Here is a 15,178-nt window from a genome sequence, read left to right as displayed (position 1 = left end):
GTCTGCCTTCAGCTCAGGGTGTGATCCCAGCGTTCTGAGATCGAGCCCCACGTCAGGCTCTTCTGCTGTGAGCCTGCTTCTTCCTCTCGCACTCCCCCTGCTTGTGTTCCCTCTCTCGCTGGCTGTCTCTATCTCTGTCAAATAAATAAAAAATCTTTAAAAAAAAAAAAAAGGGACAAGTATATTGCATATCTAACCCGTGATCCTATGCTGGTATTGCTCAACAGGCCCATGGGCCAAATCTGGCCTGTCATCTGTTTTTTATATGATCCATATATAATAGATTTTGCATTTAAAATTTTTTTAATCAGAAGAATATTGTACAGCATGTGAAGATTACATAAAGTTCACACCTGTGTCCATAAAGTTTTATGAGAACACAGTCATGCCCCTTCCTTCACATATCATCAATGGCTGCCTCCGCATTCCACGATAAGCAGCTTCCACGAGTCTAGCCCACAAGGCCTAAAACATTTGCCGCCCCTGGCCCTTTACAGAAAAAGTTTGCCAATGCCTTCCTCAGAACTCAGGTTCAGCAAGTTCTCTGTTAACTTTTTCATAAATAAAAGATAAAATCTGGATGTGTAGCTGCAAAACATCTCATATTTGTTATTCCGTTTGCTGTAGTTTTCAAAGCCAGTGCACCACACACACCCCACCCAAGAATGCAAAACAGGAACCCGGATGGATGGTCTAATGTTTCCCATTTGCTATTTCTGGCTTCACAGTTTCCCAACATGGCGTGCACGCAGGAGAGAAAAGACAACAGTTACCCGCCATGCTAGATTTAAAAGCATTTAATGACATAGCATATATTTAACAGGGCAAAAGTTGAGAGGTACAGGTCAAACGACTGAGTGCCAGGCCTGAGCGACTACCTCCCTGCTCAGGCCCAGCCTCTGGAGTTCATTCCTATCGATGCCATTTTGATTGTGCAGTAAGATGAAAATTTGTCATTACAATCGTTACAGTGACAAAGAAATGCACACTATGTATCAAATAGCAAGGTAATGAAGCAAATTATAACACAGTGTGGCAACGCACGAGCAAGTAACCATTAGAGTAACATTACTTTGTCCAGTAAATGCTTCAGTTCCACTTGTACACTTACCAATGATTTAAAGGGTTTATTATACATCTAGTTTTATTATACTTTGTACTAGAATTATCTCAAACATACAATATAATGTATTTCGGCAAAAAAAAAAAAATTGAAATTACAGATTATTTAAAACAGTATCAGTTTTCTATTCCTTCTCGTATACCGGTATACCGACATTCTGAACTGTCCTTGCAGGTGATGCAGAAAAGCCGCATGTCAGGTGTTAGTAAGTGATGCCAGATACAAACGGTTTGGTCTGCAGATTTAACATGGAGCTGCACTGTGGCTGCAGCAAGATCATAATACACGATCTGTTTAATCAAGGTTAGACCTGTCGTGGGCACGTCTAATAGTCGAGACTCAAGGTAACCACTGGAAATAAATGGAAGAGAATGGTGTCAGGAAATTGGTACATTTTGTCTCTGGTGAGCACAGGAAATATTGTTTAAGCACCGCTGCCTTGCATACCAACAGCACTAGAGGCGGGTTATTTCCAACGCAGCCTCACAAAATTGAGGAACAGTTTAAATATTGAGATCTAATCTATATAATTTCATTTAAAAAAATCTGGTCTTCCCTCTGCACCTCAAACTTTTGTAACTTGGAGATAAAGTGTTTAGGTGTATTTCCCCCACCCCCCCAGAAATGCTCTATAAATTAAAAAAAAAAATCAACCACATTGAAGAACATTAGGCACAGAGAGTAATGTGTTGGTTCTGAGCTTGCATGCTGGAGTTTCACTGAAAAGGTAAGAGAAGGGCAGGAGGTGAAGGAAAGGAGTTCATTTCTTTTTGCCAAAAATGCTGAACCGCTTCTCCTTGTCTTTCTCTTTGTCCTTCTCCCGCTTGCCGGGGCTAGACTCGCTGGTGATGGTGACGACGCTGGTGGGCAAGGTCTGTGCCCGGCTGGATGCTGGCGTGCTCTGGGTGCTGGCGGACACCTCGTGTTTATCGGAGGAGATGGCAGAGGAGATGGCCTGGATCCATGTGTTCATTTCCTCCTGGACAAAGGACCATAGGTGAGACTCAGCCAAGAGGGATGGGCTCAAAACACTCTCACTGCACCTGCCCAACCATATGCGCCTCCATCGTTTGGGAAGGCTTGGGAGCAGTGTGCATCTAGCCCACGGGGGCATCCGGCTGAGAGGCAAGCAGTTCCCAAATGACCCTCAGCAGAGTGAACACGGTTCAACTCTCACGAGATTTTGGTTTACGGGACCTGAAAGTCACCAATCAAGTATGTGGTCCTGCAAACTTGGAAGAATGAGAGGACTGGTCTCCACTGGGGGGATGCACCCTTTTCTTTTACTTTTCTTAAAAAATTGAAGTATATTTGACATATAACCCTGTATGATTTTAGTAGAAGTTGGTTTTTCAAACCTAAAGCACTACACACATTGCTTTCTCATCAGCAGACCTTCTCTCCCTGCATGAAGTACAACCATGAAATGGTTGCTTGAAGGCAGTGGAGTGCCACTGGGAGGCCCTGACTGGACTTCAGGATCCACATCCTGTCCTGGGACCACCTCACTGTGCCTCATCCACTGCAAGGGGTGGGCAAGTTTTCCTCCATCAGCTTCACAGTCCTTGCACTAGCCCTCCTGATACCCCAAGGCACAGTGAGATGCCATTTGCTGCTTCCTAGTGATACAAGGAGCACTGAACGCCTTCTAGTTGTTAATGACTGAGGAGACCAGATAACAGAAGCCATGGCTGATCACTACTTATACATGGAACACTGTAAATAAAGCTTATCATGCCGATAAATACTTGCCAACTCCCAAGGATTTCGCGAAATGAATCTTAAAAACTTACATCATCTTTGGCTTGGAAGAGGTACTCATTGCCATCATTTAGTCTGTAAGTTGAAGGAAGAAAGTCAATCACAATCTGACTTAGGAAGAAACAAAACCCTCAATTCCCAAAACCTATGTGGGACATAAGCAGGCCAGGGGAATCCTACCAGAAATGCCCATTGGAGCTCTGCATACAGACCCACAAAGGCCCAGCAACAGCACCCTGAACATCAAGAAGCTATATAATTGAGCCAGTATAATATATACAAAAACTTAATGTTTCAATCCACCGGAAGGATCAAAAATGTCCCAAACATATCAACATCTGGCTTTGCTGTGGCAAAAGCCACTTGAACATCTAATCAATGCTCTAAACGGAACTCAAGAGATAATGCTTTAAAAATGATGAGTCCAAGGGTGCCTGGGTGGCTCAGCTGGTTAAGCATCTGCCTTCGGCTCATGATCCCAGAGTCCTGGGATCAAGCCCCATGTCAGACTCCCTGCTCATTAGGAGTCTGTTTCTCCCTCTCCTGCTCCCCCTGCTTGTGCTGTCAAATAAACAAAATCTTAAAAAAAAAAAAAGACGAGTCTTCAGGTCATGATCCCAGGGTCCTGGGTCAGCAGGGAGTCTGCATGTCCCTCTCCTTCTGCCCCTCTTCCACCTCCCCGCTTGCGTTATCGCAAATAAATAAAATCTTTAAAAAAATAATAAAAGAATAAAAATAAAAATGATGAGTCTTTTCACTACCTAATCATGAAGGGAACAATCTGACAAGATGGTGTAACAATTGTAAATACTTATGCACCCAAGAAGCAGCACCCAAATACAAAACGCACATAAAGGAAGTAATCAATAGTAATACAGTAATAATAGAAGACTTTAACACCCCACTTATATTAGTGAATAGATAATCCAAACAGAAAATCAACAAGGAAACTGGTTTTGATGACACATTAGACCAGATGGATCTAACAGATATATTCAGAACATTCCATCCTGACAGTGGAATGCACATTCTTTTCAAGTGCACACGGAACATCATTCTCCAGGGAAGATCATATATTAGGCCATAAAACAAGTCTCAACAAGTTAAAAAAAATCAAAGTTGTATCATGCATCATTTCTGACTATAATGAAACTATGAAACTAGAAACCAACCACAAGAAAAAATCTAGAAAGAACACAAATACGTGGAGATTAAATAACAGGCTAGTGAACAATGAATGGGTCAAACATGAAATCAAAGAGGAAATCAAAACATCCAGGAAGACAAATGAAAATGAAAATACAAAGTCTAAAATCTTTGGGATGCAGCAAACGCTCTTCTAAGAGGGAAGCTTATAGCAATACAGGACTACCTCAAAAAGCAAGAAAAATCTCAAATAAACAACCTACCCTTACACCTAAAGGACTGAGAAAAAGAACAAACAAAACCCTAAGCCAAGAGAAGGAAAGATTAAAGCAGAAAGGAGGAAAAAAAAAAACAACCTAAAAAAACCCCAATACAACAGATCAATGAAACCAGGAGCTGGTTTCGCAGAAAGGTCAACAAAATTGATAAACCTTTAGCCAGATTCTTTAAAAAAAAAGGGGGGGGGGCGCAAGTAACAAAATCAGAAATGAAAGATGAGAAATAACTGATGCCACAGAAAAACAAAGGATTTTAAGAGAATATTATGAAAACTTACATGCCAACACATTGGACAACCTAGAAAAAATGGACAAATTCCTAGAAGCATATAACCTTCTAAAACTGAATCAGGAAGAAAAAGAAAATCTGAACAGACTGATTACCAGCAAAGAAATTGAATCAGTAATGAAAAAGCTCCCCAAACAGAAGGCCAGGACCAAGCAGCTTCACAGGTAAATCTGACCAACACTTAAAGGAGAGTTAATATCTATTATTCTCAAACTATTCCAAAAAATAAAAGAGGAAGGAAAGCTTCCAAATTCATTCTATGAAGCCAGCATGATCCTGATACCAAAACCAGATCAAGACACTACAAAAAAGGAGAACTACAGGACAATACCTCTGATGAGCACAGATGCAAAAAACCTCAACAAAATATTGGCAAACCAATATCTTGGTTTAGAACACATTAAAAAAATACATTACAGTAAACTACAATATATTAAAAAAATCACCATGATCAAGTGAGATTTACTCCTGGGATGTAAGGGTGGTTCAATATTCAAATCAATCAATATGAGAATACCTGAGATACATCATATCAACAAGAGAAAGTACAAAAACTTTATGATCATTTCAATAGATGCAGGAAAAGCATTTGAACAAGTACAACCATCTGTTCATGATAAAATCCCTCAACAAAATAGGTTTAGGGGTGCCTCACTGGCTCGGTTAGTGGAGTGTGCAACTCATGAAATCAGGGTTGTGAGTTTAAGCCCCTACAGGGCATTGGGCCTACTTAAAAAACAATAAACAAACAACAAAATAGTAGGTTTAGAGGGAACATATATCAACATAATAAAGGCTACCTATGAAAACCTCACAGTTAACACTATCATCATTGGGGAAGAACTAAGAGCTTTTCCCCTAAGGTCAGGAATAAGACAAGGATGTCTATTGTTACCACAGCTATTCAACACAGAACCAGAAGTCCTAGCTACAGCAATCAGATAACAAAAAGAAATAAAAGACATCCAAACTGATAAGGAAGAAGTCAAACGGTCACTATTTGCAGATGACATGACGCGACATATATAGAAAACACTAAAGTCTCCACCAAAAAATTACTAGAGCTGATGAGTTCACTAAGGATCAAGATATAAAAATTAATATAAAGAAACATGTTGCATTTCTATAGATGAATAATGAAGTAGCAGAAAGAGAAATTAAGAAAACAGTCCCAGGATGCCTGATTGGCTCAGTTGGCAGAGCATGGGGCTGTTAATCTTGGGGCTGTGGCTTCAAACCCCATGTTGGAGGTAGAGATTACTTAAAAATAAAATCTTAAAAAAAAAGTCCCATTTATAATTGCACCAAAAATAATAAAATAGCTAGGAATAAATTTAACCAAGGAGGTAAAAGACTCTAAAAACTACAAAACACTGATGAAAGAAACTAAAGATGACACAAATAGAAAGATATTCTATGCTGATGGACTGGGAAAACAAATACTGTGAAAATGTCCATATAATGCAACCCTATCAAAACACCAAAAGCATTTTTTACAGAACTAGAACAAACAATCCTAAAATTTGTATGGAACCACAAAAGACCCTGAATAGCCAAAACAATCTTGAAAAAGAACACCACAATGGGAGGTAGCACAATTCCAGACTTCAAGTTATATTACAGAGCTGTAGTAATTAAAACAGTACGGTTCCGGCACAAAAAGAGACATAGATCAATAGAACAGAACAGAAAACCCAGAAATAAATCCACAATTATATGGTCAATTAAACTTTGATAAGGGAGGCAAGAATATGCAATGGGGGAAAATGTCTCTTCAAAAATGCTGTTGGGAAAACTGGACAGTACCGTGCAAAAGAATGAAACTGGACCACTTTCTCACACCATACACAAGGATAAACTCAAAATGGATTCAGGATCTCAATGTGAGACCTGAAATCAAAAAATTTCCTAGAGGAGAATACAGGCAGTAATTCTCTCACATTAGCTGTAGCAATGTTTTTCTGGTTATGTTTCCTGAGACAAGGGGAGCAAAGGCAAAAAATCAAGTATTTGGGACTTCAAATAAAAAGCTTCTGCACAGCAAAGGAAACAATGAACAAAACTAAAAGACAACCTAGTGAATGGGAGAAGATATTTGCAAATGACATATACGATAAAGGGTTAGTATCCAAAATGTATAAAGAAGTGGGGCCCCTGAGTGGCGCAGTCAGTTAAGCATCTGACTCCTGGTTTCAGCTCGGGTTGTAAACTCAGGGTTACGTGAGATCGAGCCCACATCAGGGTCCACGCTCAGCATGGAGTTGGCTTGAGATTCTCTCTCCCTCTCCAGCCTTAACTATTTTTTGAGATGGGGGTGGATGGGTGAAATAGGTGAGGGGGATTAAGAGGACACTTATCGTGATGAGCACTGGGTCATGTATAGAATCATGGAATCACTATACTGTGCACAGGGAAACTAATAAAATACTGTATGTTGATTATACTGGAATTAAAAAAAAAATGAGTCCTTTTGAAATTTTGCTACAGAGCTTGTATCCCCCACATTTACAAATACCAGAATTTTTAAACAGACATACAGAAAAGATCTCCCAGATTTCTCTTCTTACACTATATGTAGTAAAATAAATTAATCCGGAAGGCCATCCCTAGGACACTGGGGAGTCACTGGCTTGGAGGGCTCACTCATTCACTTCACTGCGGTACAGAGGAAGGGGTATTCCTGGCGGGGTAGAGAGTAAGTGCCCTCTGCCAAAACCCTGCCCCTCTGAAGCTGCATGGAGGGAGAAGGAAGGAGGCAGGCAGCCGGGGAGTCAGGCTGTCTGCACCTTGTTTCACACAATGTAAAGGGTTCCAAGTGCTGAAGAGCCTGCCTCTGATGCTCCTTGAAAGAGCTCAAGAAGTCACACCCTTTGAAATGCTCATTTGCAGTCCATGGCCTACTCCAACTGATAGGACACAAATGTCTTACTCAAGACCAAAGCTTTTTAGGTCCCAAAACAACAGATCAAATTAGTATTAAATTAATTAACATTCTAACCACAGACACATTTACTTTCTACATTTTTCAAGATAAACCGGCTTTTTCACCCATTTCCAAGTCTAATAAGAACTTCTGAGCCTGGATCCACTCTGTGGGGAGCTGTATGAGTTCTACAAACTAGAGACATGTGGACCTAGATGGTTCCAGAAGCAGCTGGAACAACCGCTGAGCAAGCCAGGGGAGCAAAGAGACCCAGGTCCCACACATGCACTTCCTGTTTATCTCCATCCAGCTCCAGGATGACTCATTTGACCCAGCTCCAGATAACTTATGGGCAAAGAATAGCATCTCCTGGATTGGGATAGGCTGCAAAAATGGGTAAACTATTTTTCTACGCTTCCCTTAAAATGTGAACAGCTCACCTTGTCTTAAGGAACAATAAGTTCCAGCTTATCAAAACAAAAGCTCATTTTCTTCAAGGCTGAGCTGCGCCATTAACCACAGGGAGGCTGTTGACTGGCCACAGTCCCGAAAGATCCTAACCAAGACACATGACAAACTATACAAGGTTCACTGGTGATTTTTTTCAAATGGCAGACAGGAAGAACTGGCTGACTGCAGTACCTGGGAAAACCAACCCCGAGAGTGAAAATACACCTACTCTCGGCAACCAAGAACAGGGCCTCCTCTCACCTCAGCTTGAACACGTGTTTCTTCTTCTTGTAATCAAGGGCCACTTCACAGATGGCTTCTTTCAAACTCACAGGGACTTCGCTGTGGTAGGGGATTCCAGAGGCAGCCGTCTTTGCATCTTTGTAGAAACCCATCTCTTGGTTATTTATAACACAATAAACATTGTGCCAGGACCTGAACAGTAAAGGAAGGAAGGTGAGGGTTCTAGACCACACTCCCTTACAGAATTAAGAATGTGATTAATACACAAATGATCCATACACCACATGGTGTGACCCCTTGTTAAAAGCCTTTTCTAAATTCTGCTAACACTTGATAAGACAACAAAATTCCTCCACCCACTGCTGGGATGGTGGCCACATTCCTACAGTGGCAGGTGACTGACGGCTAATTCTCTCTCTGTGTTTGGGGAAAAACATGGCGCCTTCTTCTATTACATAAAGGTACTCTTGCTCTGACGGAAAGATTTTTGTTGGTGTTGGTACTCTTTGCTGTAGTTCCCTCTTGTGGTAATGCTGTACAGGGCAGACTCCTCATCTGAAACATGCCTGTCCTCACACAGCTAGCTCTTCCACCTCAGTTTTAATCCTGATGGGGCTTGGCAACCTGATAGGGAGGCAGATCCAGGGCCATTAGCACTGGAAGTACCTCAGGATGAGTCAGAAAAAAGACAGCCTTTTCCTCATGATATGGCAAACTGTTGTGATATACTGATTTTTATCAGAAGAAACTGTACTGCCAACTACCTAAACATAAAAATTTATGTTGTACTCAATGTGGATGGGATTTCCTGGTCTAATGTACACCCTGCACAACTGTCCATGGTGGTCCCAGGCAGAACGGTTTATTGGTTAAGCACGCTGGCTTTGGAATCAGATACAAATTTCACCCCAGCTATGCTATATACCAGGTTTCTAAAGGGTGAGTTTTTTTTTAATCACACAGAGCCTCCATTTCTTTATTTATAATAAAATAGAGATAGTAAAAGTAGGGCTTGTTGGGAAGTAGTGACTATAAACACGGATATGGAGATAAGGTCGGGGAAATAAAGGTCTTAAGAAAAAAAAAATCCCACAAGGAAGAACACTTCACTTTGGGGAAATTCCTCAACCCCCACCTAGCACATTTCTTCTCAGGAAGAATTACTAAGGCCCCTTTTTGCTATTCCCATCCACACTTAATTAACCTTTCTCTCAGTGAGTCAAAAGCACTCTCCTCCCACTTTCCAATGTCAGTCCCAAGAAAAAAGTGACGCCCAGGAAGCTAAGAACAAATAGACTTCACAAGCGCACACTCCCCTGCTTTTCAAGTGGCAAGCGGGTGCCTCGACCTTGAACGGGCTGGCTTCCCATCTCACTGCCTCAGCCTTCACGGCTCTCACCTGCTTGAGGCTTTCTTATTGTGAGCCTCCCACTCATGCTTCCGATTCAGGAAGCCTTCCATCTGGGCTGAAGGCGTCTCTTGGGTTCTCGCCGGCAAGGTGGCGGCACTCTGGGCCGGGAGGGCCGTCTTGGCTTTGCGGTCCGAGGTAGGGGAGGGGATGGGGCTGGACTCCTTCGAGCTTGTTCTCTGCTCTGCAGCGCCGTTGACCATTTCACTTGTGTCCACCGTTTCTGCCATCTAGGGACAGGGGAGAGGCCATTTAGCGAGCCCCGTGAGGCACAGGGGTGACCACATACGCTCTGACTCGCACACGTGGCTGTGTATAAATGCCTGGCACAGATCGAGGCAGTACAGTAAAACCATTGCAACATCCCACAAAGCCAGCTGGACACCAAGGACATTAGAAGGTGGGAAGGGATTAATGCCCGCCCGCTTATGGGGAAATGAGAAAAGCGAAATGCCAGGATGAGTTTTACTGCACTCTGTTCCTCGGATCAATTCATTTTCTCTAATGTAACTCAGATCATCTCCTCTTAGGGTTACTTGAAAACAAAAAGACGACAGTACCAATCACACGTATTAAATATGAGAGAGTGGATGTTACACAGCAGCCACCTTACAACCAGGGACGCCACCACAAGAGCTGCAAGTTGAAGCGAAAGGGCATTCACAAACAGACCGATAGACAACGCTATCAGAACCACACAGCATTCCCCCAGAGTAAGACAGGGAAAGACCTCCGGTTTCTAAAAATGCTCTCTGGCTCCCCTCCCCCGCCCCCAACACATCGTCATAAACACATGCAGAAATTAGGACGACAATCATGCATTTCACATCTACCATCCCAGTTAGACTTTGGAACTTAAGAGCTGGAAGGAAATGAGGCAAGTCAACAAACATCAATTTAACCACATCTGCCGGAGTTGTATCGTGAGTGGGTTGTAGTTTGTGTTAAAGGAGCTGGAAAAGCCAATCACAGTCACTCAACACCACACGGCTATTTACCCCCAAACACAGACAGAACCAGGGCCTTCCCCATCACGTGTTGGTTGATCACGGTGCCTTGCTGCACTGAGACGAGAAAGCCCAGACACAGCCAGGCTTCCCGCGGCTCTGACCGTCAGGCTGGAGACGTCTTCGGGAGCTGTTCCTTCCCAAGCTCATTTATATTGTGACCCTCGGGGCTTTTCGGCTTTGGAAATGCAGTAGGGTCTCGGTTCATTATCGCTTTCAGCCTGTGTACCATCAACTGTGTACCATTAACTGTCGCGGCCCCGGCTGATACACCCAGGGCTCGGGATTAGCAAGTTACTAAAGCTGGGTGTGGCTGACGCTTTAGTGGATTACAGACAACCTGCACCCCTCATACACGGACAAACACGGAGGTGTCAATGGCAACGTTCATTAGATACGTCCCCCACCACTGCTGCCCAGAACCAAAATGACAAGTTAGCAGCAACAACTTCAACAGGAGAAATGGGAGAATGACCACCACTGCTTCAACACTCAGATATGTCAACTCTCAGGAACAGGATCACTGGTTTAGGCCTTATCTAAGTGGCGGGGCGGGAGTCACGAGTTCCTCTTCCATCTGTACAAACTATCACTGTCAGCATCAGGGTTTAGGTAAGACCAGAGGCTTCGCAATTTAAGGGTGTTTTTGACTGGAACCCTTTACCCACATAGCAATGTGGAAAATGGACTTTCAGGGCAAGGAAGGCATGGGGAAGGGGGGTGGTGGACATGTGATTATCCTGGCCTCGTAAGGGACACCCTGTAGACATGTGCTTATGAGCAACAGGCTATTTCAATATTTCTCTTTCCTTTTACTTTTAAAGGAGAGATGCAGGAGGGGAAATAACCACCAAAAAAACAAAACCCTGAGTCCAAACAAAGTGAGTGGATTTTAAAGTTGACAAATCTGTTCTAGTGTGGAATTTCAGGAAACTTCTGGTGGGAAGGAAGTGTGAGTTTGGTCTGAAAGGCCTGTGCCAGGTGTGAGTCTAGGGAGACATAGGGTTAGTGTGTATAGAAACCAGGTTAAAAAAAAATTAGTGCTGCAGCTGTGTCTTGAAAACTGCTAGTGACAGCAGTGACCTGGACGGAGCAGCGTCTGCTGGGAACAGGCTAACGTTTATAGCACTGGGTCAGACTTCAAGGTGGGCGAAGGCCAGGGAAGCCTCTTCTGGGGGAAATTCTGCAGCAAAAATTTTTTTCTTTAGAGTTAGAAGGAAAGAGAAAACCCCAAACCAGTATGCAAAGATAATTAATGTTTATGCAAATGAATCACTAAACCAAGGAAACAAGGAAAATAAAAGGAACAAAATGATTTTTAATGGACATGTGCTTAAGCATGCCAACAGACAACACACCACTAGAGACAAACATCAAAAGCAAATCATAGTGCTATGATCGTACATGTGAATCTCCGCCCCACCCCCACCCCATGTTGCTTCTCTTTAGCGATTAGTCCACAGTGCTTTAGTGGCTGGGTACACCTGAGATCTTTAAATCAGGAGGTGAACACGAATGCAACGTGACAACTAGTAGCACAAGAAACACCTGATTGGTGCACCAAGTGCACGAAGCAACACTATTTTCAAGTTCATTAACTTGAGTCTCTGCACCACAACTCAAAAGAATGAAAAGGCTTTTCTTCTTCCAATCCAATTATAATAAAAAACTTGTTCTGGAAAGCTACAATTTAAAAATCTAGATAAAAATAGGCATGAGAACAAATGCCAAAAACATCATTGCACTCTTTCTGTGTGCTTATGTTTTTGTTCTCTTTTTTTTTGGTCTTCTGAATACAAAAAGCATAAAATTGGTTATCATTCCAGATGATATAAAATTTAAACATATATATATATATATATGGAAACATCACATATATACATATAGATCAATGACACAGAACCTGGAGCCAGAAGCACACATCAGGGCTCCCTAATGACCAAAGATAAAGCGGTTTTTCTCTAAAATGAATTTTGGTGTGTTTTAAGGCAGAGACCCAATAATGGTGCACACTACCCCCAGAACATAAGAAGCTTGGCATCTATCTATATACCCATCTACAGTCGCAAGTAGATAGATATGTACATAGAAATAAGGAAAAACAAACAAGATGCTATATGATGTTATCCTGACAAAAGAAAAAAAAAGACATGCATCATGAAATGAAAAGACAAATCAGACTTAACTCATGGAAAACACATATCAAAACAGGTTTCTGATTCCACTAACATCTAAATATGGCAAATGAGCAAGTGACTGTCTCACAAGGCTTGGATGTAGTATGGATTTGGTTTTGTTCTGTATCAGTACCAGGAAATCACCTCTTTCATAAGCTTTTATTCCTAAGGAATAGAATTTCTGTTAAAACATTTTCAATCCCTGCTGGTGGTCTGATAAACACCATTCTAAAAGACTCCTTATTGGAGAACCCCACAAAAAAGTCACAAGGAAATGAAAAATAAATGAGAAGATCCTATGAGACATACAATGGAGCTTCTGTCTACACAGACACTAAATTACTTCTGAAGCCAGGCGGTGTGCAACGGGTCCTAGGTCTGGTCCACCAAGTGCATCATTCAAGTAATCAGGGTGAACCAGAATGGCTTTTGTTCCGTTTGTTTGAAAAATTTAAACAGTTTGACACCCTGAAGTCATCGACTGAATGGAGAGGCCCGGAAGTCTGGGAGGCAGGCTTCCGGAACATGCTGAGAACTGCTACCACCGGCCATGCTGGGCGTCATGGAGGTGCCGACAGTGACCAAGACAAAGGTGGTGGCAGGGTCAGCGGGCATTTCACTCCTGAGGCTGGCTGCGTTACTTGCTGCCAAGTAAGCTCAGAATCTCTCAGTTCAGGTCTTGGCAGAAAAAAATGAGAGAAACTCGTTTGGAAAAAGTAATAATTCAAGGGTCTCAAAATCATTTCAGAGTCTGCCTAAAATTAACAGAGCTTCCCAAGTAGATCCATCTCCACCACCCCCGCCTTTTTTTGTTTTCAATTAGTAAATGCATCCTTTGTGGAATGTGACACAGCTGACTTAAGGTTTTAACCTTAGTACTGAGAATCTCCTTCCTTATGCACCAGTCTTCCTAGTTACTATTAAGCTATGGCAGGTTAATGACATCTGTAAAGGGGCGGGGTATGTGTAGCGCAGTATTACACCCTGTTAGTATAACTGGATGTGTCATACCTGTCGGATTCTAGCTTTCTTCTTCATTTTGCTGTAATCTCATTTAATTTCAATTACCATGTAAGGCTTTCGCTGTAAAATCTTAATAAAGTAAAAAGCTCACAATAAACAAAAAGTAAGTATGTTGCTTTAAGGCAACTGAGCATCCATCAGTTAAAAGACTCAAATAAACATGAATTAAATGCAAACAAATATAGAAACCAAGGAAGCCTATGAATTAAGGAAAATTTTAACACTGTGGGTGAGTGGAAGCCAAAAAGGTCAAACCAACAGGATTTGGAAAGAGTGGTTCTTGACAAATGGTAGTGAACTTCACAGTCCAGACCACGGCTGGTCACTGGCTGTCCGTCTGCTATTAAAGTTTTTGTAGTTTTGGTAGGTTTGAGAGCGGTAACTAACCCGTGGAGATCCCTGTTCAGCCGGCAAACCATTCTGGGAAACTTGCTCTCCTTTTGAAGTATCCCTGTGAGGTAAAGTGGAGAAGGAGGGCAGAGGAGGGAAGGGGAAGGGAAAGAAGGGGAGGAAAAAGAGAAAAACAGAGAGGATGAGGGAAAATAACATCACTCAATTTTATTACAGAGTTTCCATCAGAAAAGCATATGCAAGCCCCTTTTACATAACGTAATTTCTTTTTAAGGATTTTCCAAGTGTTCTAAGCCAACTCTAGGTAGAGAGTAAGACCACAAGCATGACCTCTCCCCCCAGTACAGGCAGCATTCAGGGCTGGCATGGGGCTCTTACCACAGCGCAATTATTAGTTTTTCAGAAATAGATAATAATTTGTTCTTTATGTGAAGAACTTTCAAAAAGCAGCACCACATAATCAGTGGCCTGAAATCCGAGTGGTTCACGCCACGCATTTAGTCACATGGAAATTCCGAGTGTGTGTGAGTGCAGTGTCTACACTCCACTTCTGCCGCCTACATGGTAATATGGCTGCAGACAAGTCAGTGTTCTCCAATGTCATCTGGGGGTGACTACACAGATTCAAAGCACTCTACAGAATTAACAGGAAGGGCATGTGAGGCCTGGCACAGCACAAGCTTAGCAAAGATGCTTCCTGAACCTCACTCGCCAGTGAAGCTGAGACTTGAGCAGTGCAGGCTGCCTGACTCACCACTGCTGCTGGGACTCAGTCTCCTCAGAAGCCTTCGTGCTCGGCTCGGGAGAAGGCGGCCGCCTCTTCCTCTCCTCTTCCTCTTGCTGTCTGCGCACTTCCAGTAACTCCAACTGAGAGAAAACACAGCAATGTTCAGCAGAGCCCCAAACTCTGCCTCTTTTAAGAAAAAGGGTTCTTGAGGGACCCAGAAAGCCCTCCTGCCTCAGTTTTCTACCCTGGATCACACTGGATAAGCAGGAGGT

At 42.5% G+C, this 15,178-nt stretch overlaps 1 protein-coding gene across 4 annotated transcripts in view; it reads right to left on the bottom strand.

Annotated features, from left to right (window-relative positions):
- Positions 1-781: 781 nt before the first annotated feature.
- Positions 782-15,178, bottom strand: part of SPTBN1 (spectrin beta, non-erythrocytic 1) — a 194,803-nt gene continuing 180,406 nt past the window's right edge. For 2 of the 4 annotated variants that reach the window (XM_034659140.1, XM_011237884.3), the window contains exons 30-35: positions 14,934-15,046; positions 14,216-14,279; positions 9,613-9,851; positions 8,232-8,405; positions 2,917-2,959; positions 782-2,102 (exon numbers count right to left, since the gene is read on the bottom strand). In XM_034659140.1, the coding sequence (XP_034515031.1) occupies positions 1,884-2,102; positions 2,917-2,959; positions 8,232-8,405; positions 9,613-9,851; positions 14,216-14,279; positions 14,934-15,046 (852 nt within the window). In that variant the 3' untranslated portion in view covers positions 782-1,883. The remainder of the gene's footprint in view (positions 2,103-2,916; positions 2,960-8,231; positions 8,406-9,612; positions 9,852-14,215; positions 14,280-14,933; positions 15,047-15,178) is intronic. The other 2 variants (XM_002914046.4, XM_034659139.1) reach the window with 1 other exon arrangement.

The sequence above is a fragment of the Ailuropoda melanoleuca genome, chromosome 4 (assembly GCF_002007445.2).
Source record: "Ailuropoda melanoleuca isolate Jingjing chromosome 4, ASM200744v2, whole genome shotgun sequence".
NCBI lineage: Eukaryota > Metazoa > Chordata > Mammalia > Carnivora > Ursidae > Ailuropoda > Ailuropoda melanoleuca.
This window is presented reverse-complemented; position numbering and strand designations above follow the sequence as displayed.